The sequence below is a fragment of the Suricata suricatta genome, chromosome 17 (assembly GCF_006229205.1).
Source record: "Suricata suricatta isolate VVHF042 chromosome 17, meerkat_22Aug2017_6uvM2_HiC, whole genome shotgun sequence".
NCBI classification, from domain to species: domain Eukaryota; kingdom Metazoa; phylum Chordata; class Mammalia; order Carnivora; family Herpestidae; genus Suricata; species Suricata suricatta.
In genome coordinates this window covers 51,402,511-51,429,936 of record NC_043716.1, presented here as the reverse complement: position 1 = coordinate 51,429,936, position 27,426 = coordinate 51,402,511, and the positions used below count along the sequence as shown (strand labels likewise).

The window sequence follows — 27,426 nt, the reverse complement described above, 5'->3', positions numbered from 1 at the left end:
CTCCGACCCCTGGCAAGGCGAGCACGTGCCCCAAGAGCCGTTAGAACAATTACAGACACAGGGTTCAAGCTCAAGTCCCTAAGGAGATTCCTTCCCCCGGTGTGGTGTGTACACATCTTCCCTCTGTGCGTTTCCAGGACGAGTCTGGGAGGCAGGAAGGCATGTTACGAGCCACATCTCGAGATGGGGAAACTGAGGCTCAGAGGAGGTCGAGGACAGCCCAGGGTCCCACAGCCAGCGTTTGTGCCTTCCACCTTTCCTTGCCTCTCTAACCCCCACGGTAGGGTGGAGCCCTGAACCCACGGTTCAAATCCAGGCTCGTTTCTCCCTAGCTGTGTGGCCTTGGGCAAGTTACTTCACTTCTCTCTGCCTTTGCTTCCTCTTCCGTGGGTGTGAAAATGCATGCTAATATTAGTGCCTACCTTGCCGAGTGAGGTCTGTTTCCACCGGGCCTCCTGCCCACAGGGTGGAGGCTTCCTTCTCTCTATAAGGCCAACCAGGGAAGGTGTCCTGGACTAAGCATTTGCAGACGCTTCTCACTCTGGCCACCCTCACAGGTAGCCACCGCCACCCACCGCTGAGCCACCACATCTGCTCCCGAGCTGGGGCAGGGGTGAGGCACAGAGGGTGCAGAATTTAAGGAGGCGCTCCCCCTCTAGTACTCACAGTGCACGTCCAAGACACTGAGAGCAGTGCCTCCTTAAATCTAGTGAGCGGTGCCTCCCCCAGTCCTGGTCCCGGGGCTCTCCCAGCTGTGTGCCCTGCAGATCTCCCGCACCTGTCTGTCCATCTGTCTGTCTTACCCCGTCCCACGGATGCCCGCAGATCTAAGGATGGGTGGGGAATGGCTGCTTCTCCAGGCTCCTCCGTCTCCCCTTGTGTAGGTTTCTGCCTTCTGCCCTCAGAGGCTCCTTCCAGGGCCGAGCCCAGCAGGACCCGCTTCTGGCCCCCACCCCCCTTCCCAAAGAGGGGCTGTGAATTGGGTTCTAACGAGAAATTAATAAGGCAGCTGTGCTAACAACTAATGATAATGGCAAAGTCGTTACAAAAAGATTCTTTACATGTTTTTAATTACAGCAATTAAGAGGAAGTCAATAAAACATCCACCCCTCCCCAGCTCCCTTTCTGCCTGCACCCCCCCCCCACCACTAGTCTCTTCTCTGTTTCTGGTTTGTTTTTTAAGTTGCCATAAATTTCGCACTCGCAGCAGCTGGCTGAGGGGACAAGCGAGCCTTCCTGGGTCAGGAAGCCTTCCTGGCTGTCCCCATCCGCTTCCCAAGGCCACCTCTGTGCTCTCCTCACCTGGGCCACGTCCCTGACCCCTCCCCCAGCCTCCGGCCCCCGCCCTGGGTTGGACAGAAGCCCCCAGCCCCAGCTACAAGCCCACCCACAGGCCGCAGGGCATCAGGCCTCAGCTCCCCCGGAAGCCAGGCCTGCAGCCACCTGTGTGGATGGGATGTGAGGGCATCGAGCCTGTTTGGAGGGTTGATGCCCCAAATGACCCCAGTAGGCTGTTCTTCCTAATTCTTCATGTGAGTTTGAGCACTGAACGTGGAATATTTAGGGGCCGTGCTGCAGTTCGAGATAATGTTACTGTGTCTCCCTGGACACATTTTGCCAACTGTCTCATTAGCCGGTGCGACAGCTGTTGACTTACACCCTCTGCCTACTGAGCCCACTTTAGAAGTGAGGACACAGGGGACAAAGCCGGAACGCAGGTTCCTGCCCTCAGGAAGGTAGCAGGGCGCCATAAGAGTCAGAAGGTGAATATAGGACATAGAAGGCCCGTGAACAAAAACAAAGTGTTCTAAGGAAAACTGAAGCCCAGGAAAAGTCAGGGAGGCTGGGGCAGGGGACTTATTGGATTTAGTGGCCGAGAGAGGCCGTCTGAGGAGGTGACATGGAGCAGAGTCTCAAAGGAAGCAAGGAGGTGTGTTACACAGAGGGATAAGGTCTCTGCCGGCTGGAGAGCAGCAAGTGCAAAGGCCCTGGGGTGGGCTTGGGTGTCTGCGGCTGGGGATCTGAAGCAGAGTGAGGGAAGGGGAAGGGGATGCAGCTGAGGAGGCGGGGCATCGGGCACCGATGGTGGCCTTCAAGAAGTGAGCAGCACCTGTGGCGTTCCTCTCAGTGCCATGGAAATATGCGTGTTTGGGGGCCAGGGACGGTACCGCCTGACTGGAGAGGGGAGCATTGTTTTCATAAGAAACAATAAAAGCCACAATGAAATACCATCTCATGGCCACCCAATCAGCACGGTGTCCGGTGAGGCCAAGAGTGGCCAGAAACGCCCATCAGCGCTGGCGGGGGTGTAAAGTGGCACGTTGGTGCACATTTGCTAACAGTGGGGCATTATCTCGTAAAATTCAGTGTGCCTGCGCTGCAGCCTGGCATCTCCCCTTGGAGGCGCATACTCTTAGAGATTCTCTTAGGCGCGTGTGCCCGTAGGTCCAGATAACACTGTTCATAGCACGACCAAAAAAACAAGAAAACACAGCCAGCCTGCGCTACACTGTGCTCCCTCCACACATGGACGTCCATGCAGCCATGAAAATGACCGAACTGAGCGCTAGCACACAGATGGAGCTCCAAAGGAAAAAAAATTGCACGCGAATGCACACACACACGCACACACATCCCAGCAGATGACATATAAAATAATTCCAGGTATAAAGGTCTTGGAACCAAATACACTAACGGTACATCGTTTAGGGATGCATCTCTATCTGGTGACCCTGGGGGGGAAGGCAGTGCAGGAGTGACATGACTTTTGGGGTGACAGTTACCTCTGGAGAGCGAGGGGGCGTGACGGGGTGGGGGGGACGCCGTAGAGGTGGGGCGAGGTTCGTTAATGTTCTGTCCCCTAAGCTGGGTGGTGGGTATGCGGGGGCTTGTTCTGCTCTTTAAATTATACATATAATTAGAATCGCTTTTTTGTATACATAGCATATTTCGTGATTTTAAAAAAGTGTTTTAGAAATAAATAAAAGCAATGAATATATCCCGGAATGGAATGCTTATTTCCCAGGACCTTTTGAGCCATAGCAAAGACATCAGGAGGTTTAGGCCACTTCCGGCGGTGCCCCAGGCTCGCGTGTCTTTGCTGTTCGGGGAATTAGTGGGCAAAGGGGGACCCGGATCCGCGCTGCAGGTGCAGCCTGGTGCGCTAACACGCATGTCCCTCGGCAGAAGTGCGGAAGGCGCTCATCTGTTTCCGCCTTAGTGCGCGCTCTTCCCCAGGGGTTCCTGGGTCCCCAGGCTCTGCCAGCGTGTGGCCCTTTTCCTTCTGGCCTTTCTGGCGCATTGGCTGGCTGAATGGATGCCCCTTTGGCCCCTCGCTGCTGCCATTACGTGTGTGCATAGCTGTGCCCTGGGGCCCATGAGCAGAGCTGGGCGCTCCGTGAGCAGGGCCCTGGAAACCCACTTAACAAAATGCCGTAGAGAAAAGCATCAACTGCAGAATTTGGACCAAAACCAGCTGTGCCCTTCCTTCCATCCTTCTCACGGTGTGTGCATACACACCTGCATGCACGAGTACGGCCATCCGTCCTCCTGCCCTCCTTTCCTCCATCTAGCCGTTCCTCCCTTTCTCCATCTGCCCCCTCCTCCCTCCATCCACCCATCTCTTCCTCTCCTCCTCCATCCCTCCATCCATCCAGCTCTTCCTCTCTTCATCCCTCCATCCATCCATCCCACAGTAGGGGCTCAGTCCGAGTCACTGCAAGATGACATTAGGTGAAGTTAGAGAGAACGTACAGGGTGCAGAGCACAGCGCCGGGTACCTTGTTGGGACTTACTGATGAACACTCTGCCTCTTGAAGCTCACGGTATAGTAGGAAGAGAGAAAGAATGTGCATGAAGCATGTTGATGCAGGGGACGAGTCACAAAAGAGGCAGAGAGAATTTGCAGAAGGGGGGCCAGCTTGAATGCCCTGCCCTGTCCCGACCACTAAACACGGAATAAGCCACTCTGTCTCCATGAGCTTTAATTTCCTCACTGACGAAATGGAGCTAATAAAACTGGAGAGAGGAGAAAGAAACACTGTTACCATGAAATTGCTTTAAATTGTTCAAATATATCTTCGGAGTTCCGTGAAAAGTTTTTTAAATAGATAAAATTATTGTGAGAACTGAAATCAATGTGATTTATTGATGCAATTTTTTCTATAGACAGAGCCAAGTAATGGAAATTAATAAACAACTAAAAATGTGTATTTGTTAGAGTCGGGCTGACCGTGGCAGTGAGGATTACGTGAACGTGAAGTCCACTTAGAAAGGGAACTGACACAGGTCAGCATTAAGCAGTCTTGGCTCTTTAATTCTGTTTGGTGGCGTAGGGTAATCTTTGTTGAAGAGGTAGATATTTAAACTAAACTGTGAAAAATGTATACGATTCTAATATTTTAATACTATAAATATGAGGTTTAAGTTTTAGCACTTCCTATGGTGTAACAAATTACTCCCAAGCATCGCCGTGTATAGCGATCATTTATTATGCTCACTGAGTGTGTGAGCCTTGGATCCAGACAGGGCATGGTAGGAATGCTTGTCTCTGCTCTGTATGACTGAGGTCACTGCTGGAAGGCTTACTTAAAGGCTGGGGACCTTCTCGGTCTAGCGTGGGTGCTATCATCTGGGAACCTCATTTCTTCCATATGTGGGCCCTTCTCATGTCCAGGTGGGCCAGATTGAGCTTTCTTACAACAGGGCAGCTGGATCCCAATGAGGAGTCTCCGGACAGAGACGGAGATCAGGTAGAAGCCGCATCCTTTTGATGACTTAGCCTTGGCTGTTGTACATCATCACTTCCAGCATGTTCCCAAGGAGAGAGTGTTGGATGGGAGATAAATATTGGTGCAGCCGTCTTTGGAAAGATACACCCATGGGGAGCTTTGGCGGCTCAGTCCGTTAAGCTTTTGACTCTTGATTTTGGCTCAGGTCATGATCTCATGGTTCATGAGCTGGAGACCCATATTGGGGTCTGACAGCATGGAGCCTGCTTGGGATTCTCTCTTTCCCTCTCTCTCTCTGCCCCCCCCAACCCCGATTGCACACCCAGGCTCACTCTCTTTCTCTCTCAAAATAAATAAACTTAAAAGAAAAAGAAAGAAAGATCCATCCTGACACACACATGTGGCACCTCGTGTAATCCTGACTGTAACCTATGAGGAAAGTACTCTTCATAGCTTAATTTTACCAAAAAAAAAAAAAAAAAAAGGCTATTAAAGCTCAGCAAGGTCAAAACTGTGGCCAAAGTCATGCCTCATAAGTAACAGAAGTAAAATTTGAACTCAAGTCGCCGTGACTCCAAAGCCATTACCATTACATTTACACCCGCCAGATTTAGAACAAGGAGGCCAACAGCGCCTTCTGTTTGCTGAGCTACTTAATCGGCTGGGTGTCTCTGAGCTGCTGTGGCCTCATGGCCCCTTGGTGAATCATGCCTTCTCCTGGTGGCGTTCTGGGCAGGAGGCCCGCATGAGGACAGGCCTGGGATGAGCAGGGTGTAAATAATCCAGTGCAGTAGGAGGGTCGTGACGTGGTTAAGATGGGAAAGGTTGGTTGGGAGCAGATTAGGGAGCGACCTTGAAACCAAGCAAGGGAATTTAGACTTCCCGGGGCAATGAGGAAAGCCCAGGGCCTCTGAGCAAGGCAGTGATATGGCCAGAAAAGTTAACTAGGGAGAGTGTGGGAGATGGATGGGTGTGGGGAGTCTATCAGGAGCATGGGGCAGGGGGAGGGGGGCTCAGTGCAGCCGGAGTAACGGGGTTGGCTTGGCGGTGGGCCTGTGGGAACTGAGGGGGACACAGGTAAACAAGATGGATCTGCCCGAGGAAGAGTCCCAGGACTTTGTGGGGACAGGAAGTGAATGAAACTCCATGAAAGCCTCCAGGGATCTGAACCCAGGTGATCTGGGCAGGCACAGTGGGAAGCTATTCCCGGAACTAATATAACAGGGAGGTAAGAAATGCCAACACTGCTGTTGGAAATCGAGTGTTGGGTGTTGGAGCTCAGGAAAGAACCAGAGCAGACGTGAGAGTCTTTGACGTGAGACTGTGGTCAAAACCATCGGATTTGGCAAGGCCTCCAGGGGGGCGGCGTGGCTGAGAAGTCCCCACCCCCTTCCCCAGGACTCTGGGAGAAGCGAGCATAGGCCCATGATTCTCAAACTTTGGTAAACAGATCTGTGGGGTTCCCAAGTTCTCAGGGGATTCTGAGACCCACCAAAGCGTATGAGATGCTGGCTTGGCCCAGACGATACTTCTCAGACTTGGCTCGTGTTGGAACTGCCTGAGCAGCTTTAGAAATATCCACGCCCCACCCCCACCCCCAAAGGTTCTTACCTCGGGGAACATTCGAAGCCCTTCAGGGCTTCCTGAGGTTTAGCCAGGCTGGTGGACTCCGGGTTGAAAGAGAGGAAGAAAAGGCAGGGGTATTCCAAGAGTCCAGAAATAACAGTCAAAGCTACACGAGACCAGGGGGCATAGAATATGGCCCCCTTGGTCAGCGAGGGAACGGTGGGCAGTGGGGACATGCTGCTAAGTGTTCGGTGGTCTGAGCCTAATTGTACATGGGAGTTCTCATGGCCAGCTCACAGCAACAAGTTCTTGAACTTGGCATCAGCACTTTTTTTTAAAACTCTGTAGGTGATTCTAACTGGCATGTGGCCAAGTTGAGGACTGTGAGGTTTCTCCCCCTTAAATATGGACACACTTCACTGGGGGTCTGGTTAAGATATAGGCTCTTAGGGGTGCCTGGGTGGCTCAGTCGTTAAGCATCCGACTTCGGCTCAGGTCATGATCTCGCAGTTCATGGGTTCGTGCCCCACGTCAGGCTGTGTGCTGACAGCTCAGAGCCTGGAGCCTGCTTCAGAGTCTGTGTCTCCCTGTCTCTCTGACCCTCCCCTCCTCCCACTGTCTCTCTCTCAAAAATAAATAAGACATTAAACAAAAATAAAGATACAAGCTCTGATTCAGTAACTAGGGAGAGTGTGGGGTGAGACCTGAGACCCTGCATTTCCAACAGGCACGAAGGCGGTCCCTGTGCCACTGGCCCCCAGACCACACTTTGAGCAGCACGAATGATGTTCATGGTTGGAAGTCGTGACTTTCGGCACAAACACCCCTTCCCGCACCCCCTCCCCGTAACCCTCTGCTGCTAGAATCAAAGCCCGCCCCAATTCCAGCAGGCAGGTGGGTGACCAGAAGTTTCCTGCCTGCATCTCCGCTCTTCTCTCCTCTCCTGGCTGACATACCCGGAGAAATGCTCCCCTCCTTATCTGCCAGCGGGGTAGACATGTTTTTAAAAGAGCAATATGGTGTTTCCGTTCACACATCCATGCAGCCTCATACACTTCCCACCCAAGGCAGAGGAGGGAAATCCTCTCCATACCCGATTAGGAGCATCCAAGACCCCACCCTCTCCAGCCTACCTACCCGTCCTCCCCGCCGAGAGCATAGAAAACCAGCCCCAGATGCGCCCTCCCCCTCACTCGGGAACCCCTACTGACCTGTAGGGCAGGGAAGGAGGGGTGGCCCTGCCTGACTCCGGATGCTGAGGTCTGAGTTCAAATCCTGGCTCTGCCCCTTCCTAGCCGCGTGCTCTTGGACAAGTTAAGGAATCTCTCTGAGCCTCTTTGGCTGGGTTTTTTTTTTCCTTTGTAAAATGTGTGAAATAATGACCAACTTCTCGTGGTTGCTGGATGAATCGATCAATGCGTGGATGTGTGGATGTAAACCCCCCTAAAAAGCAAAGCAAGGCATGTCCTAGTGATGGAGTTAGAGGGTGGGGTGATGGGGTCCTGGGTCCCAGCGGCACCTGCTGCCATCGCTCCCGGCCCGGGAGGCAGAGAAGCTGACCCTGACACGCGCTCTTCCCTCCGCAGACATGGGGAGCTTCGAGGAAGGCGAGAAGCACCAGAGCGTCTCCCACGGGGAGGCAGCCGTCATCCGCGCCCCACGCATCGCCAGCTTCCCGCGGCCACAGGTGACCTGGTTCCGGGACGGCCGCAAGATCCCGCCCAGCAGCCGCATGTGAGGCCCTGCCCTGGGGAGGGGGGCGCAGGGGGCTCGCCCCAGGGGGAGGGGCCGGGGACCTCCCGGATGACGGGGGAGGGGCCGGGGACCTCCCGGATGAGGGCGAGAGAAGGGCAGCTTACGAGGTGGGGCTCTCTGGGAGCACTCGCGTGGAAACTGGGGAGCATGCCGGCTCAGTCGCCTTCCCAGGCGCAGGCCTCCCTCTCAGCTGGAGGTCTCCCCTACCCCCCCCCCCCGCCCCACAGCCAGGCACCCGCCTCATCCATGGGAGGGCGTGGGCTTGTCCCTGGCAGAGTGGCCTCTGGGGTGTTCCCCATGTGGGGTGTGGGCGTGGCTGTGTGTGTTTTGGCGCAGGGAAGAGGGGAGGCCCGGCAGGGAAGGACACACATGGCCCTTTCAGCGTGAACAAGGGCCCTCTGTGTGGCGCCAGGCGTGGGCTGTGGGCTTGTGGGCAGGAGCTGCGGAGACAGCACCTCCGAGGAAGGCGAGGGCCAACGCATTTCCTCCAGGGACACTCCCGAGCCCTCCTCAGGGTCTGGGGCCAGCCCATGCTTTCTTTCCCCTTTGGGACTCCGGTTCTCCCCTCCTCCCAGCAAAGGAGAAAGACCACCTTTGTCCTGGTCTCCTCAGGCCACAGGTCAATAGTGAGTGGAGCCCGTCCTGGTCCCCGATGGCAGCGAGAGCCGAGCTGGATGGTTCTTGCCTTTGGGGAACATACAGCCGAGTGAGCTGAGCGTAACGGGAATAACGTGGGCACAGCCTGGCCGTAGCGGTGGCTGTCATTCATCCGGCGCCTGCCGTGTCCTCACACGTGTCCTGCCCACCTCACCCGGTCCCCTGGCGTCCGTGTGCACCTCCAGGCAGGAGACGCTCTGCCCCGATCCCTTTCCGACCCCCAGAGCGATGCTCAAAACACATTCGCTGCGTGATCAGCCATCACAACAACCCTAGGAGGTGGCTGGTGGGTCCCCGTTTTATGGACCGTAAAGTCGCCCAAAAGTGTCATGACTTGGCCAGATCCCACACAGCTGGTTCCAGGCTTCCGACCCCAGCATCAAGGTCCTTCATTCTGTCTTACATGGAAATTGAGTGACAGCAGGGACAGGGACAAGGAGAGACGAAGGATAAAGTGATTGTGTTTGTAGAGAATTGGTCCTGCTTGAGTGATTCTCAAAGTCGCTACCTGTTGAAATTGTCTTGGACGATTTAAAATGTGTTCGATCTTGGAGCGCCTGGGTGGCTCAGTGGGTTAAATGTCCAACTTCGGCTCAGGTCATGATCTCATGATTCCTGAGTTCAAGCCCCACATCAGGCTCTGTGCAGACAGCTCAGAGCCTGGACCCTGATTCAGATTCTGGGTCTCCCTCTCTCTCTGCCCCTCCCCTTCTCATGCTTTCTCTTACACTCTCTCTCACTCTGTCTCTCTCAAATATAAACGTTTAAAAAATTTTTTTAATTTAAAAAACTTCTTAAAACTGTGTTTGACCTTTAGATCCTACCCTTCTATACATTTCGATTTCATTGAAATGGGGGAGGCACTTTGGCCACTGAAGGTCTTTTCAGACTCCCCAGTGATTCTGCCATGCAGCCACAATTGAGAACCACTCTCCTAGGATCGATCCATTACCTACAGATACAATACTGCTGCGTAACAAAAGGTCCCAGTGACCTGAAGCAGGAAGCATTCCCTTGCCATGTGAATCTGCACATGGGGACCTTGGCTGGCCTGGGGTCAGCTGGCTCCCGATGTATTAAAATAACCAGGTGACTCTGCTCGGCATGTCCTACCCACCAGTCGCCTAGCCTCGACATCTTCTGGCAATTACAGAGGAGCAGGAGGGAAGCAGGAGCAGAGACTCGCTTACCAAGCCTCTGCTAACATCCCGATGGTAGAAATGAGTCACGTGGTAGAAGAGGAGGATTAATCTGCGTCTTGAGTGGGAAGACCTGCAAAGTCACAGGGCAAAGGGTGTGGCTACAGGGCAGGTGAAGCATCGGCGTCAACCCCCGGGTCAGCAAGGGGATGGCCTGACCCATGCTATGAGTTGACGCTTGCTTCTTCGGGCCCAACGAAGGGCCAGGAAGGCCAGCAGAGCAGGGTTTACCATTAACGCTGAGGCTGGATTGCAGAAAAGGGGGTGCTTGGGCACACAGGTGCAGAGGTGGGTGGTACCCGGCCCACCCTGACTCCCTTCTCTGCGGTGTGCACACAGCTCCAGGTGGCTCTGTGATGGCGTCCTCTAGGTCAGCCCGTTGGTAGAGGCTTCCTGGAATACCATGTTGAGGATACTGAGGCCCCACCCAGACTCAGCGGCAAGGACAGTGCCGTGACAGTTCAGCGGCGTGTGCCATGGCCGCGGGGAGGGCTCGTGGCCACTCCTCTACTGTGTTTGCTCTGGTGAATGAGAGCCTCACTCCCATCCCCCTCCCCGCCACTCCCTTCTCTCACTCCTGCCCTCTCTCCTCACCCCCTTTCCGTTCCCAGCAGCCTCTGGCACCAGACCCGGATGGTCCCGGCGTGCTCGCACAGGCCCGCCTTCGTGGTCATGCCCGCCGCCTTCCCACCCCCACCAACACTCCAGCCAAACACAGGCTAGAACACTGGAGATTTTATCTCCACAATTACAGCAGATTAATATTCAGAGCTGAGAGGAAAGGTCCCTGGAAGCAAATTCTCTGGCGTCTGTTCGCCAGAGATATGCATCTGATGAGCGCGATCAGCCCGAGGGGCGTGCAGGGGTGCTGAAGGCGGGTGCTATCTCCAGAAGACTGCTCTCCCTGCCGGGACAGAGACAGCGATTAGCCACACTTCGCCTGTGCCCTGGTGCCCGTTGCTGAAAAGGAGACAAGATTCCCAACAAAGACACATCCTGAGGGCTCTGGGCAGGTTCTCAGATGATTTCTTTTATTCTTCATGGAATTATCAATTGGGCACCCATAGACCTGAGGGGATAAAAAAAAAAAAGGGCTGACTTAATAGGGTAGTGGATGGGAGGCAGGGTTGGGAGCTGGGCCAATCAGGGAAGAGGGAAAGACCCAGTAAATTGGAACCAGAGGAGTGTGGCTAAAGAATGTAGCCCAGCCCCCCATCCAGGAGTTGGACCCTGACCTCCATGCCCCGAGAGAGTGCCACCAGCTTCTTCGGGAGTGGGCGTATCTGGAGTGCACCAGGACAGAAGTTCTTTGAGTGCCAGAGACAGCTCTGCGGACTCTGGAAGTGAGGTACAGGGCCATTCCAGAACCATCTATCAAGGGGAGTTGGTCATCCTGCAGAAGGCTGGGGGTGCGCGGACCTCAGCCACCTGCTGAGGGCGGAGCGAGGGCCAGTCAGAGGTCATCAGTGCTTCCCAGCCCGTCTGCCCGCTGCATCCGGGCCCACGGTCGGAGTGTCGTCCTGGCCCCGAGGGCCCTCATGCAGAGAGCTTTCCTGTCCCAAGTGCAGGTCAAGGTGATGCCAGCTGCACTTACAGACACCCCCCAAATCCCAGGGACTTAGCACCAGGACGTGGATTTGTCACTCATCTAAAATCCCCGCACAGGCAAGAGGTGGGACGGACGCTTCTCCACAGTCATTTGGGAGCCTCTCCTGTCCTCAACACCGAGCTCTGGAGCTGCCCTGCTCTGATAGAGGGGGGAACCTCGGACTTGCACGGGGGTGGTTCTTAGGGTCCGAGCCTGGAAGGGGAGCACACACCTCCCACCGGACCCTCGACAGCCCAGCCCCACAGCCCCACCTGGCTTCCCAGCAGCTGGCTTCTCCAGGTCAGGGGAGCCTGAAACAGGGGGACAAACAGGCACCCCCACTTAGACCAGCGCATCTCAATGGTGGCGCGACCCACGTTTGGGGCCCCATAGATCTCTGTTGTGCGGGCTGTGCAGTGCATTGTGGGCCACCATACCACACCCCTGAGCTCCACCCACTAGTTCCTGTCACAGCCCCCTGGCTGGGATGCCAGGATGTGTCCAGACATCGTCACATGTCCCCTACAGGGTGAAGCCACCCCTGGGTAAGAACCACTGGGGATCCATCATGATAGAGACAAAATAGAGCAAAAGGAGAGATCGGTGGGTGGGGTGGGTCTCTGTTGTCCAGGAGAGAGCGTGTTGGGGGTGGGGACCCTGTTCAGAGGCAAGAGGGGGTTCAGGGCAGGCAGATGCGCTGGGGAGCAGGACCCAGCGGCGCCTGGTGCCCCCCACCTACCACAGGCTCTGTTCCACCTGCGTCTCCAGTGCTGTGGTGATGGAGAGGGTGGGGGGCTTCAGTCACATGGTCCGGTGCACCGCTCACCAGATCAGCCCTGACACTGGACCGTGTGGCAGTGGGAGGCTGCGTGAGAGGGAGGGCGACCGTCTCGGGCCAAATGGGGGCAGAACCGGAGCGGTGGCAGGAGTCAGAATCACTCAGCCTCGGGGCTGGGAGGGAGGTTCACAACCATTTCTTCCCCTCTTTCCGCCTCCTTCACAGACGTAGAGACTGAGGCCCAAAAGGGAGGACGTTGTGTGCTCCTTAGAGGTGGGGACCAAAGTCCTTCCAGAGCTGCCCCTTCCCTTGACACAGCCCAGCCCAGTCCACGCCCCTGCCCGCCCCACAGTCTAACCAAAGGACAAGGACGTTGGTTGTACCTCCCATCAGCTCATTAGCTAGAAGGTTGTTTTCCTCCAGAAAAAAATGGGGGGGGGGCAGGAGAGTTTTTCTACTTCCCAGATCTCCACTGACAGTGTGAGACTCAGGCCATGAACCCCCAGAACCAGGAGAGGGGACACGGGCACAGCCCGCCTGGGGAGGCATTAGCGGGGATGTTTATCTGAGATCCTCTTTGAAAACTCTGTAACATTCACCTAATGGGAAAATTTGAAAAGGATTCAACTGGGTCTGTCCTTGTTAAACTAACATTAAGGATGTTTAACAGCTGTCTCGGGCACATCACATTAAAATCCAAGATAGACTTGACAAACTAATGGTTCTGTTAGTCGTCAAGAGCATGGGCGAGAGGGGGAGCCGGGCAGAGCGGGCGTGGGCCGTGCTCCTGGCGCGGTTTTGCCCTCGTCGGATGGGGTCTCCTGCCTCCCGCCTGGACGGGCCTCTCTGTCTGCCTGTAGAGCAGAAGCTCAGGGGCTGAATGATGGGAGCCCCGCAGACAGAGCCTGCACCCCACGGCCCGGCCGGCCTCCTTCTCCCTTCTCAGCCCAGCGGGTCTTGTCCTTGGTGACCAGCTTCCGGGAGGTAGAAACGGATACCTCGGAGGGGGCTGGAGGGAGAGGCGAACCCCCATCATCTGTGTTACAAGCAACCTGCGGCTTTGGACTCAGTCTGAACAAATGCAGGACTAGTGAAGGCATTGATTCTGGAATGATCCTGCTCATTTCTAAGTTCATTATCATTGCCATCATTCATTCATTCATTCATTCCAGTGAGTGGATTTCTTTGGTGCAAAGATGGTCACACACACACACAGCATCATAGCTATGACGTGGGGAAGGACAGAGCACGTGGAGGGGGCTCAGACCCACTGGGCAGGTATGGGGTGGGGGCCAGCAGTCTTCATGTGGATCGTCTCAGACCTTTGTGCATGTGCCAGACTTGGGTCTGACCCCTCCCCCGCCCCTGCCAAAGCTGGTGGCACATTCAGATTCTCTACAAAGGAAATGTGCTGAAGTTTAGGCAGTACGTGGTCCCAGGAGGTGGGCTGACGCAGGGGCTCTGAGAGCCACCAGCTTCCTGTCCCCGCTCCTATCCTCCGATGCTCAGAGCCCCTGGGCCCCCGTCAGACGCATCTTTTTCCTCTGCTCAGAGCCATCACCCTGGAGAACACCCTCGTCATTCTGTCCACGGTGGCCCCCGACGCAGGCCGCTACTACGTGCAGGCTGTTAATGACAAGAACGGGGATAACAAGACCAGCCAGCCCATCACTCTCGCCGTGGAGAGTAAGTAAGCGTCGGGCCTGGGACGGATGGAGCAGCGCGTCGTTAAATCTTGGGAATGGGGCTCCAGAGGGTCGTTGGGAAGACGGAATGGTGGCGGAGAGCCAGGGAGGCTGGAGGAGGGCTGAGGAGGGGCCTCTGAGGAATAGGAGGAGGGGGCCCGGCTGAGGGAGCAAGGAGGGAGCTGAGTTCCGGATCCCGTTCCCATAGCAGGACTGAGCTCCTGCATCCAGAGAGGGGACGCTTGGCTGGCCATCAGCAGGGCCGCAGGAGGCCCAAGAGGGTATGGACAGCCAGAGAGACTGCACGGGCGGGTTACAGCTGCCTCTGCGGCTCAGGTGCCGACGGGAGAGGGTGCAGGAGACGGGGCGCTCTTTTCTAGAGAAATACACTAACAGCCTCTACTCAGTTGGGATATACTCACCTTCCACTCAGAGTCAGGCTGTCTTCACTCATGGGAACATAGGCTCTCTGCCCAGGCTCCTGCCTAAACATGCCTCTCTGCCAGAAAGCAGCCAGCACCCAGGAAAAGAAAGGCGAAGCTCTCCCCAGGGACAGAGAATAGATGGTAGCAAATGAAAAGGGTTGGCTCCTTAGATCTCCTTTGCCAAAGAGGCTTTTCTCCAGCCAAGACTGAAGGCGGGTGTCTGATCCCTGATGGAAATGCTCCCTGGCCTAATTCTGAAAGCCAGCCCGGTCCCTTCCCTCTGTGCTCCATCCCTGGAATAGGGAAGGGGAGGGGGGACCAGCACCTTCCGGCCCGGAAGCACAGAGTACACAGGACCAGCGCTTGCCACGGCCGCCGAGCAGCCATGCCAGCTGCGGGAGCCAGATGTTCCCGTCCCTCCACATCTGCACCACTCCTGCTCCAAAAGCAAGTCTCATTTATCACCCACGGTCGCGTGGGGACGCAGCCGCCAACAGCAGAGATGAGGGTGCGGGTCTGCATGGGACCTTCCCGTGACCTTCTGATCCGGGCTCCTGTGTGCCTGTGTCTGTAAAGCCCAGAACGTTCCTCAGCCCCACCATGTCCATTCCTGGGCTCTCTGAGCACCAGCAGAAACCCTTCCAGGATCCACAGAATTGTCTCCTTCCCAAGTTCTAGTCTGCCTAGAAAGAGACCTGAATGGGAGGTTCAGGTCTGTCTACCCTCACTTATCTCGTGGAGCCTTGCCCCTCCCTTTATCCCTCCCTCCTCAGCCCTCCATCCCTCCTCAGCCCAGGGCACTGGGGCACGCAGGGAGGGGTAGGGGTGCCCAGGGAGGGTAGGGGTGCCCATGCTCTTCAGAAATTGAAAAGTTAAGAGCAAAGAGGGAGGAGAGTTCCATTCTGGATTCTGACCTCTGAGGGTCACAGACGATGTACCCTCTAACATTGACCTGGGCCAGGGTCTCAGTCTGGTCCCTGTAGCCTTGGGGCCCAGCGGTGACCTGGCTCTGCTGTTCCTGTAGGGAAAGGAATTCAATCATCAGAGGGAGATGTCTTCCCCCATATTTTCTCTAGTGGAGTCGAATAGAATTCAGCCGCCGTGGAAGACGCAGTGTTCACGGTCTGAGTCAAGGCCAGGCCATCTTCCTGAGGGACTCACTTTATCCTGAGACCAGAGGTTGGAGCCCCCCAGTCTGTGCTCCTCCCCTTTCCTTACCGGACTTAAGCCAGCTACCCTGGGGCCGACTGTGGACATCATTCCCTCTCTTCTCTTTCTCAGCTACGCCCCCCTCAAACCTCCATCTGTCCCAGGGGAGGAGGGCAGGGCCCTTCCGGACCCCCGGTATCTGCCCAAGCCTCTCCGGTTGTCTGTTTCCCCCACCCCATTGCCACTCACCTCTTGCTCTCACGCGGCGATTTGTGCTGGATTAAGAGCAGAATCAGCTGATTTTCTGCTAATTTCTCCTCCCACGAGTGATTGCACTTCAAGACCCTGTTCGTGTCACTGGCACAAATCCCCCCGCCTGCCTGCCTGCCAACTTACTAGGAGCAATTGCCACTTCACCCACCACCAGCTCAGTCTACCCTCACTTAGCTCATGGAGCCTCGCCCCTCCCTCTGTTCCCCCCTCCTCCGCCCCCCATCCCTCCGCAGCGCAGCCGAGGGCAGTGCTGCTGCTGAGTGGCCCTGGGGTGCACAGGGAGGGGGAGGGGCACGCATGCTTTTCAGAAATGGAAAAGTTAAGAGCAAAACCAGTGGCCTGGGAGTTGGGAGTTGGCCCCTGCCCAGCCGTAACCCTGGTGACCTCACACAGACTGTCACAGCTCTTGAAAAGTCCAAACCTGGGGGCGCCTGGGTGGCCCAGTCAGTTAAGTGTCCAACTCTTGATTTTAGCTCAGGTCATGATCTCATGGTTGGAGGGACAGAGCCCTGCATTGGGCTCTGTGCTGACAGCATGGAACCTGCCTGGGGATCCTCTCTCTCTCTCTGCCCCTCCCCTGCTTGCTCTCTATCTCAATATAAATATATAACCACTTAAAAAAAGAAATAGGGAAAATTAATTTTATTAATCTATTTTATGTGACCCAACGTATCCAAAATATTATCATTTTAACACACAACCAATACGGAAACTATGAACGAGGCACTTTACACAGGGTCTCTTCTCTGTCACACTGAGTCTTCAGAATCTCTGTGTATTTGAGCCCATCTCGGTTTGGTTGCTCAGTTTTCATCTGAAATACGTGATCTGTGTTCAGACTTCATCAGGTTTGCAGCTGGAAAGGTGATGTCGGATACCCATGTTGTTCTCCCCACACTTAGAAGTGTTCTAATAACTGATTTGGGGATCCGTTTTTAATTAAATGTAAATTAGATAAAATTAAATCCCATCAAATCAAAGGGGCGCCAGTCACTTTTCAAGAGCTCGTAGCCACCTGTGGTTCTCCGCCCCCACGTTGGATGCCTGCCCAGAAGGGAGCGGCTTCCCTCCCGCACCAGCCCCCCACGCACTTGACCCCATGGCCCAGGTGAGTCACGTGGCCTCCAGCCTCCGGTTTCCTCACCTAACATGATGCCTGTGGCAACGTGGAGTTGAGGGATTCACTGAGGCGACCCAGGGAGGAGGCATCGCGGGGATGTCCCTCACTGTGACTGTGATCAAAGTCAGCCAGGGGCAGCAGGACCCAGCTTCCCCCCTGTGTGGAGACCCCCCTCTCCGTGCGTCCCCAGCCCCGGGTCCCGTCCGCATCAGGCACTCACACGGAAGACACCTCCTTGCTCTGGTTTGTATGTGATTTTCCCGGCTTGACCTTTGGGCCCCATCCACCCCGCTGTCCAGAGCATGGGTCCTGCATTCCATCGCCAGCCACAGCCAGCTGTCGTCCTCACACTAGCTGGTCACCCGAAGACCTGGTGAGCCAGGAGCTGACGGCACGGGCCCTCCCAGCCGTGAGCAGCTGTCAGTAGGCTGTGTCCTGCCTGGGGCAAGTCTGTGTCATGCGGGACCATCTTGACATCCCTGGTCCACCCCAAGCTGTCTTCTGCTTTCACATCACACCAAGAGCCTCCTTTTCCAGACAGGAGGCTGGTGAGGCCAGGGGAGCCAGGAAACAGGGCAGTGGGGAGAAGGGGCAGAGGGCATCGGCTTGTTCATTTCAGGGTCCAGAGATGGAGAGAGCCACGTGAGGTGTGGTGTGGGTGGCAAGTGCCAGAGAAAGCGGTCACCAGAGCTAAATGTCCAGAGTAGTCGAAGAGAATCAGTGGAAGAAATCGGATTTGCCGCCAGGAGGGCACCGGTGACAGAGGAAGGAGAGTGCATGCAGGGGGCTTGGGGGAGAGGGGACAGGGACGCCAGTGGCAACAGGACCCAGCGGTGCTCAGAGGTGCGTTCAGACTTCTGGCAGCACCGACCGCAGCCCAAAGGGAGATTTGTTTCCTTCTGTGCCGAGTGAGGTCTGCGTCTAAGATGTTTGGGGAGTGGCAGATGGCCTGGGTTTACAGCCTCGGAGACCCGGTCCCCATTCCTGGTTTTGTCCCTTATTAGCGACTGTCATCGGGAAGTAAACTGCCTCGCTGCTTTGGTTTCTTTCTCATCTGTAAATTGTGTGATGACAATAAAGACCCACCACCAGTGGCCGCGGTGACGAGGGAGAAGGCGGCTTAGCAGAGTGCCAGGCCGGTGCCTGGGATGGGGCCTGGCACGGCGTGTGGCCTCTTGCCCTCAGTCACGGTGACTGTCCCCTCCCGGTAGCTTCTGGGTCCCTCACGTGATTTGGGCGGGGTGGAAGCTGTCCCCAACAACAGGCAGGTAAATCCCAAGAAGGACAGACTACCATTTTTTGAGGACCTACTATGTGCCGAGTACTCTGCACTCACCCCAGATCAGCTTAGCCGCCGCCCCCCACTGAGGTACTTCCTCCCGCATCCCTCCCATGCACTTGAATCCGATAAATAAGCACTGATCTGAGATTCTTCCAGACCAGGCCCTGCATGAGGACAGACCCCTGCCCGTCTCGCTCAGTGGGGACTCCCTGATGCCTGGCATGGTCCCGCATGGACTGAGCCCTCACCCAGAAAAGATCTGTTGAGTGAGGGGCCGAACTCACATCACCCTGAGACAGTCATTTTTATCCCCCTTTTGCCCCTGAGAAAATCAAGGTCTAGCCCAGGATGCCTGGGGCCGAGCAAGGTTTCAAACCAAGTCTTCCTGACCCCCCAGGACTTGGGCGTGACCTCCAGGGTCCCTGGATAGGAGTCAGGATCCCCTCCACCCCTCCCAAAGCTGATGAGTTGGCCCTGAGGCGCTGGGGTGGCCCTCATATTTTTAAACTCCGAGGGCTCTACTTACCCGGCTGCGCTGTGGGGCGCCCCGCTTGGGCTCTAATGTCTGTCTCCTCCTCCTGCCCCATTAATCTGGGCCTCGGTACCTGTGCACCCCGGCATGTAATAAACAACTTAGAGCACACTTTTATGGATTCAGCTATATCAGCAGCTTTCAATCCGATCGCTCTTTATGGCACCGACATGAGGCCCTTATATTGTTGCAATTATTTTGCTTTATATGCTTCCTTTCTTCCCCCCTTCATTTTGCTTTATTTTTTACATTTTATTCCCTTTTCCAGCAAAGCCTGGCATCCAGGCAGGAAAACCTGCCCAAGGCTGATCAGGGTGGCCCAGAGTGGCAGTGGGGTCGTGACCCGCTCTCCCCATCAAGGATGTGCTGTCACTGTACCCCCCCCCCCAGGGCTCGGAGTGTCATTGTAGTTTGCTGCCTCCTGAGGCTCCTGGAAAGGGGCCAGGTGGATGGATTGTTCTTGAGAGAGAAAGCCCTCCGTGTTTAAAACTTTCAGGAGCCCTGCAACAGACGCACAGAGAGTATTGGAGTTTCTGACAATATTGGGCCGGCGCCGACCCACACAGATAAACGCCTGTCACTTCCTAAAGAGCTCAAAAAAACACAAAAGGCAAAGCTATTAGAAGAGTTTGGAGTATTGTTTCGTTTTGTGTTTGTAAAGCCCGCTCATGATTTGTTCTCTTTCGTTTCAATCACTGACCCCGAGGTCGCGCAGGGTTAGCTCTGGTGGACCCATTCCTGCCTTCACCTGTCAATCACACACAAGCCCCTGCTCTGTGCCGGACATCACTCTTGTCCTAGGGAAGTAGGCATGAGCAGGACTGGCTTAGCTCGAGCTGCCATAACGGGTCACCGGACCTGCGGCTCTCTCTCAGTTCGGGAAGTCCAAGCTCAAGGTGCCAGCATGGCTGGGTTTTGCTGAGGCCTCTCTCCATGGCTTGCAGGCGGCCACCTTCTTGGGGTGACCTCGTGTGGCCAAGACAGAGCTCTGGTGTCTCTTTCTCTCCTGTTGCATTAAGGCCCCCCCCCGTTTTTGACCTCATGGAACCCCATCGACTGAAGACCCCCATCTCCACAGTTCCGTGGGGGTTAGGGCTTCAACCTATGATCTGCAGAGGACATCATTCCTTCCAAAGCAAAGATCCGTGGGGTTCCCGCCACACGGACCGTATGAGCTTCCTTGGGCTGCTGTAACTAAGTACTGTCAACTGGGGAGGGGGGGTTATCACAAGAGAAAAGTCCCCTCACGGTTTTGGAGGCCGGAAGTGTCCGCAGGCCTGCACCCTCCCTGAAGGCTGGAGGGAAGGAGCCTTTCCTGCCTCCCGCTCACCTGGCTTTCTCTTCCATGCGTCTGTGTGTCTGTGTCTAAGTTTCACTCCTCTTGTAAGAACAAGTCATGTGCGGTGTGAGGCCCGTCCAGAGGACCTCACCTTAACGTGATTACATCTGCAAAGACCCTATTTCCAAATAAGGTCACGTTCACAGCTGCCGTGGACTTGAATTCGGGGGCGGGGGGATTACTCGTTAGCCCAGCACAGGGAGTTTGCGTTCTGGCCGATGATGATATAAATGTGGGTTGAGGGGAGGGTTTTGAAGGCAAGAACAGGACAAGGGGAGAAGGGGAAAGGCATGCTGGGTGATGGGAAGGTGGGGAGGGTCTCGGAGGTCTCCAGGGGGTGCTCCCTGGAAATAAGAGGACAAGGGGTCAGAGGGTCCCCGGGCTCACGTCTGCAGGTGTGGCCGTGGCACTGCCCCGTGGTCACCTACCCTGCTGGATAAGGACAAACATCTCCCATGGCATCAGCCTCTAATGCGGGCCGGGCAGAGACGGGATTTCCAACCCGTGTCTCTGGCTGACCCCTGACCTCTCCCCAGATGTCGGGGGCCCTGCAGACCCCATCGCCCCAACCATCATCATTCCTCCCAAGAACACCAGTGTGGTGGCCGGGACCTCGGAGGTGACCATGGAGTGCGTGGCCAACGCCAGGTGGGTAGCGCGTGCCCCCTGCTCCCCTTCACCCTTCACTGCAGCCAGTGCTCCCGACCTGTGGGCTCCCAGGGGACCGGTTCAGGAAGGCCCTGCAGTGTCACATGCGGACCCCGTGAAAGGAGATGGGGCCTCTGCCCTGGAGGAGGGGGGACGAGTGACATGCTGGCTGCTGCCAGAGAGTTGTTGGCTATGAGCCGGGCAGGCTCGTCTGTGGCCCAAAAGGAGAGACCCAGGACCCAAATGGAAGTTACAGGGCAGGAAATCTCAGCCCAGAATATTGAGGCCCCTGGCGGCCCTGAGAGGACCCGTGCCTTCCCTGCCACGCGGCCAGCCCTCCCTTCTCTCCCTCAGGAAACCATTAAACAACAGAGCCTCATCACCTGTGGGCGCAGCACTGTGCTTCCCACATGATTTCTTTTCCTCTGACAGGCCAGAGAGGTTAAGCAGCCTGCCTGAGACCACCCAGCTGGCCGACAGCAAGATTGCAATAGAACAGACCACCCCCTGGGGCCCAGGGCCATGCTCTGGGCCTCAGTCTCCCCAACTGTAAAATGGGAATGATTTGAGTGGCCACCTCCCTGGTGAGGCCTGTGCCTAGAGTGCTGAACCCAGTCTGCCTGGGGGCCTCTTAAGTACTCAAGAAAGACGTTCTGATGTGATGGGTGGGGAGTCAGAGCAGTGACCCCGAGGTCACATCCAGCTAAAGGTTCCAGGGAGCAGTGTTCCCAAGCATATGCTCGCGGGGACCCAGGTTTTCTGCGCGTGCTGGGAAGGCTGCCACAGAACTCCGCGGAGAAGACCCGCAGTCAAGAACGTGTCTAACGTCCCTCGAGCCAGTGTCACCCAGACTTGCTCGGTCATAGGACCCTTTTCCATGGGACTCTCTGACAGCCCGTGAAGTTGGCACAGACCCCTGGAGGATCTGCCAAACCCAATCTCGGGGGGCCCTGGGGGACCAGGGTGGCTGATGAGGGTCCCCGAAGCGCCCTCTGTCTGAGTCCGGAGGTGGGTGTGTCTGTCCGCCTGTCTCTCTCTTTCCAGACCTTGGGTGATTCTCTCTCCTTCCTCCTTGTCATGTTGCCCGGCATCCAGTGCGCTCCTGCCCCTCGGCTTCTGTTTGGACAAGGCGCAGCGCAAGGGGGACCGAGGAGCACAACACGCGGGCCAGGTGCTACGGCACTGGGCACCCAGTTAGTGCCAGGCTCTGCTCATTTGCCTGCATTAGGGCATCCCCATGACCGCAACGCCCATTTCACAGACAAGGAAATCGAGGTCCAGAGCACTGAAGGGCTTGCCCCTAAGAAGGGGCAGGGGCTGAGGCCCCGGGCTTGCACTCCTGTGCACCCCTGCCCCGGCCCTCAGGTTTCTAGAAGCCCCTGTGGCTGAGAACCTGCCTCCCTCACCCCCTCCAGGCCCCTGATCAAGCTGCACATCGTTTGGAAGAAAGACGGGGTGCCGCTGGTGGGCGGCCTCAGCGACTACAACCGCCGGCTCACCATCCCCAGCCCGACGGCCAGCGACGCTGGCTACTATGAGTGCGAGGCCGTCCTCCGCAGCAGCAGCGTCCCCTCTGTCATCCGAGGAGCCTACCTGTCTGTGCTGGGTGAGCCGGGGCAGGGCCGCTGGGGCTCCCCCCCCCCCGCCCCCGCAGGGTTGGGGCATGGCCGGGGGCCCCCGAGCAGGGGCTGTGTCCTGGGGGCAGTACGGCCGGGCCCCCCCCCACCCCAAGCAGGGGCTGTATCAACAGGAGCATGGCTCTGAGCCCCTCCTCTGGTCTTCCCACCCGCAGAACCTCCCCAGTTTGTCAAGGAGCCAGAGAGACACATCACAGCGGAGATGGAGAAAGTGGTGGACATTCCCTGTCGGGCCAAAGGTAACCCAGCGGCATGGGCAGCAGGGAACACGGACCCCCCCATCCCCCGCCCAAGACCCTCAGCCTTTCCTGTCCCCGTCACAAACTTCTCTCAACGTTGGGCGTCATCACTCTGAGCAGAGAGTCCGTCTGGCTGTGAGCAGACACCCCAGGAAACAAACAGGCCAAATTACCATAATCTCAGGACTGGAAATCAACCCACGTTACCATAACTTAGGGGTTACAAATGAATCCAAATTACCGTAATTTCAGGATAGGTGACAGACTGAAATTGCCCGTAATTTCAGAATTGGAGACAAGGCCAGATTACGGTAATGTCAGAACTGCCAGAACTTGTGGGTGCGTCCTGCCTGAGACGGGCCTCAGGAGCCCCCGCCTGGTTTCTGGTCCATTTCGCTCCATTTTCTACCCTACTCTTTCTACTTAACATCCCGCTAGTCAGAGTTCCTGAAGAATTTCCACTCTTCCCGTCCCCAGCCTCCCTGTCTCTGGCCCGGCTGAGCTCTACAAGACAGCCCAAAGCCAGGGTGAAATCTGGGGTGATCCGATGGTAGGAGAAAGCATGCACCATGGCACGTGGTGTAATTTTGAGCAAAGAGGCAGAACGGAGCTCAGGCAAGGAGGGGAGTCGAAGCAGAGGGAGGGAGTAAGGACACCCCTTCCGAGCCCACGCAAGGGGAGAGGAAAAATCCATTCATTCGCCCAACCCACATTTTTGGAGGGTTTTCCGTGTGCCAGCAACTGCTCTTGGGCTGGGGAGACGCAGAATGAATCCAACAGTCAAACCCTTGCTCTGACGAAACTTAGCAGTCTCCAAAAGAAGGCAGACCGACCCATAAACAAATAAAGATACCTTATTTCATCTCATTGAAAATGTCACGGGCTGTGAGATGCCCCATTATTTTATGTGCCACTAAGAAAGAGAAAAGACTACCAATGAAATTATGACGTGCTTTCGATAGGAAGACGCCTTCGTCTGAGATGTTACCCCGGGAAAGAGTGTGCCCCGCGGAAGGGATGAAATACAGCGTCATAGAAGGTCGGGGTTGAAAAAGAGCTGGGAAGGAGAGGCGAGCAGGCCCTGGAGCCAGGAGTGCTCTTTCGAGTGGAGGGCAGGAGCTCCCCTGGGGAGGTCAGATTAGAGCTGAGACCCAGAGGAAGAGAGGGGAGGCTGGGAAGACCATGCCAGGCCCAGGGGTGTGTGGGTTGGGCAAGGCTGAGAGACGGGAGCCCCCGTTCACCTCCCTGGGCCGACGGGGTAGGAGGGGGTTTCCGAGAAGCCCCAGGCTCCTTCCTGTGTGCTGCTCAACCCAGGACTCTGTGGTCACGTGGGCTTGGGACACCAGCCCCCATTGGAAGTTCCCAAAACACATAAAAGGCTCTGCTAAATTAAATTTCAGTTAGGGGCACCTGGGTGGCTCAGTCAGTTAAGCCTCCAACTTTGGCTCAGGTCATGATCTCACAGTTCGTGGGTTTGAGCCCCGTGCCGGGCTCTGTGCTGATAGATTGGAGCCTGGAATTTGCTTTGGATTCTGTGTCTCCCTGTCCCTCTGCCCCTCCCCTGCTCACACTCTGTCTCTCTGTCTCAAAAATAAATATTTAAAACACATTTTTAATTCCACTTCAAAACTTAATGTACGAGGCTTCTGGTGGCTCGGTGGGTTGCGCATCCAACTCTTAATTTCGGCTCAGGTCATGCATGACTCCTGGGTCGTGGGATCGAGCTCCTCATCAGACTCCACGCTGTGCGTGGGGCCCGCTTAAGATTCTCTTTCTCTCCCTCTTCCTCTGCCCCTCCCCTGCTCTCACTCTCTCTTAAAAAAACTGTTTTAATGTTTTTTTTCATCTATTTTTGAGAGAGAAAGAGAGAGAGACAGCGTGAGCAGGGGAGGGTCAGAGAGAGAGGGAGACACAGAATCTGAAGACAGGCTCCAGGCTCAGCGCTGTCAGTACAGAGCCCGACACAGGGCTCGAACCCACAAACTGTGAGATCATGACCTGAGCCGAAGTCGGATGCTCAACCGACTGAACCATCCAGGCGCCCCCCGCCCAAAATTTTTTTAATTAGTTTGTCCAATCCAGCATTTCCAAACTAACCTCATCCAGCTAAATTTTCTTGAAACCCCTGCTATTATAAGAACTTGAGAAATGCCCCTCGGAGAACATCTTTCATCTCCTCCAAGACCATTAGTGGCTCCCTCTAAGAAGGTTCTAGAAACCAAGACACACAGGGACACCCTCCCCTCACAGACTTCCAGGCACCCCTCGGAGGTGGGAGGGAGGGATCCAGGAGGTGGGCTGAACGTGGCCCTTGCGTCCCCCCAGGCGTGCCCCCGCCCTCCATCACCTGGTACAAGGACGCGGCGGTGGTGGAAGAGGGGAGGCTGAACCGGTTCCGGCAGCGCGCCGACGGGGCCCTGCAGATCAGCGGGCTGCTGCCTGACGACACTGGCATGTTCCAGTGCTTCGCCCGCAACGCGGCCGGCGAGGTGCAGACCTCCACCTACCTGGCTGTCACCAGTAAGTCGCGCCTTTGCCGTCCTGCCCGAGGCCCTCCCACCCGGGCTGCAGCAGTCCCCCAAGCCAGCAGCCTCTTGAAGAAAGGCGCAGCATTGTGCAGAGATGGGATTCCAGAAGGTTCAAGCAAGGCGGGGGCGGGGGGTGGAGCAGCTCGGGCCAGCCACGCCCACTGCTCGCCCAGCCCTTGTCCTGCACTCCAGACCCTCTGAGCCACGGAGGGGTCACAGGCTCTCAGAGAGAAGCTTCAGTGAGGCCACGTCTTGCTATAGCATTTCAGCTGCCCCGGGCCTCCCGGGCAGAAGCCACCCCGTCCCAGCTCAGAAGACTCGCTCACGTCTCCGGAGAGAGCCAGAGCTTTCATGTCAGTCCCTACATCAGACCTGTTCCTCCCTTGGAGTCCCTTGGCCGTGATAATAGCTCTCCTGCCCCCTTAACGGGGCTGCATTAGCAGCAAAAGCCGCATTCGTGGCCATGCCTTCCATGGCAGGGCCCTGTGCACGTGCAAAGTGCCGCTGGGTCCCTTGTCTCAGCAGCAAGAGGTTATGGGGTCCTGCGCCTCCCGGAGTCCCCCAGGGCTCATCTCCCGGCCCCACAGAGGTCCCCGAGCAGGGCAGCCCTGGGGCAGAGAACCAGCTGGTTTTGCCCCCAAGTGGCAGTGGGGACAGAAGGGCTGCCATCTTGTTTCTTGTGATGAGCGTGGGCGAAACCGGTGCTGGTCCTCATCTAAGCTCGGCTCCGCCCGCTTCGGGCCAGACAGCACCTGAGGGCCGGGGGAGGCCTGCGCGAAGCAGGAACGCTGGGCCAGGGCTTGAGGAACCGCTGTGGCCTCTCCAGGGCCAGGCCATGTGCCAAGTGGGCGATGTTTTTCTCTTGGCCATGACCATTTGTTCTGTTCGGAAGCCAAGGCCTTGAGGTCATGTTCACTGAAGGATGGATCTCGTTTCCCTCGTCCTGGAGGGTGTGAGCCGCCCTCAGGTCCTCCCTTTTCCCCCAAATGGAGGCCTAAGAATCCAGGCAGCCTGGGTCCTTCCACAAGGCAGGTGGCGCAGGGAGCCCTGGAGGGCCTTCCGGGCTTTTTCCCAGTGCCGGGGTCCCATCGAGACACCACCCATGTCCTTCTCTGCAGCGGGACCCACAGCAGCCAGAGTGGCAGGGGCAGGATGAGCACCTGGCCCTCTAGCGGCGGGGGCTCCTCTGGGGTGTCGCTAAGAGGCTCCACTGTCCCCCTTTGCAGGCATCGCCCCCAACATCACCAGGGGCCCCTTGGACAGCACGGTGATCGACGGCATGTCAGTGGTACTGGCTTGCGAGACTTCGGGGGCGCCCCGGCCGGCCATCACCTGGCAGAAAGGTAGATGGGACTGATCTCCTCGGGAAGGGTGGCCATGGGACAGCCTAGGGCAGTCCTCAGAGCTCAGGTCTGGAGCCAACCAGGTTGGGGTCCCTAAGTATAGTTGTAAAGGTCGTGCACTGCACAAGCCCAGGAGTGGGGCATCTTTCACACCACAGTAGGCACCATGTGCGGCCCTGTGGGGCTCAAGGCCCCTGGCTCCGCAGCTCCTGAGACCTACAACCTTGTACGAATTATTGACTCACTCCAGGCCTCAGGGTCCCCGTGTGTAAACTGAGGACAGTTAGTTCCCCCTACCTTGGGCTAGCATGAGGAGGACAGGAGAGGGTGTGAGAAGAGCCAGCCCTGTGCTAGAGGAACGGCCTCTGTTGGACGGTCCGTGTTATGGTGGTGGCTGTCCGGGCAGGTGGAAGGAAGGCCGTCCCCGCCCCCACGGCCGTGCAGAGGAGGGGCCCGCCCTCAGTGCCTTCCCCACCCCTCCGCTCCGAAAACTCGCCTTCCCAGCTCTCTGCGTGTACTCACACACATGCGTGCACGCACACGTGTGCTCATGCAGTCACTCCCTCACACCTCCCGAGTCTTCGTGGAGGAGCCTTCTCCCTAGGACGCCCCTGCCCCTGTCCCCCAGGCCTCCCCACGCCGGCCCCCTGCGCCTTCATTTCTCCACCTCCTCACATACAAGAGACCCTGCTCATGCGTTCTGCTTCTTGCCTGCGGCCCCATGAAGGCACCGGGCTCGGTTTTGCCCGCCGCTGCCTTCCTAGGGCCCAGGACGGATCTGACACACGGTAGCTGCTCCGTAAATATTTGCAGGGGTGAGTGGAGGCCTGGCCAGGCATGTGTACGGACACAAACATGCTCGCCTGACCTGCTCACTAGTTCAGTATTCCTGCCCATGGGTGCGAAGAGACACGCCCACAGGCTTGCACATGAGGCTACCCCTCTGTACAGAC

The 27,426-nt window shown here is 56.6% G+C and overlaps 1 protein-coding gene across 2 annotated transcripts in view; it reads left to right on the top strand.

The window, feature by feature from the left end:
• The window catches only part of SDK2 (sidekick cell adhesion molecule 2), a 130,293-nt gene that overhangs the window by 29,351 nt on the left and 73,516 nt on the right, over positions 1-27,426 (top strand). For both annotated transcript variants that reach the window (XM_029928248.1, XM_029928249.1), the window contains exons 3-9: positions 7,883-8,030; positions 13,826-13,959; positions 20,615-20,726; positions 22,142-22,332; positions 22,519-22,602; positions 24,928-25,122; positions 26,357-26,473. In XM_029928248.1, coding sequence (XP_029784108.1) covers positions 7,883-8,030; positions 13,826-13,959; positions 20,615-20,726; positions 22,142-22,332; positions 22,519-22,602; positions 24,928-25,122; positions 26,357-26,473 — 981 coding nt within the window. The remainder of the gene's footprint in view (positions 1-7,882; positions 8,031-13,825; positions 13,960-20,614; positions 20,727-22,141; positions 22,333-22,518; positions 22,603-24,927; positions 25,123-26,356; positions 26,474-27,426) is intronic.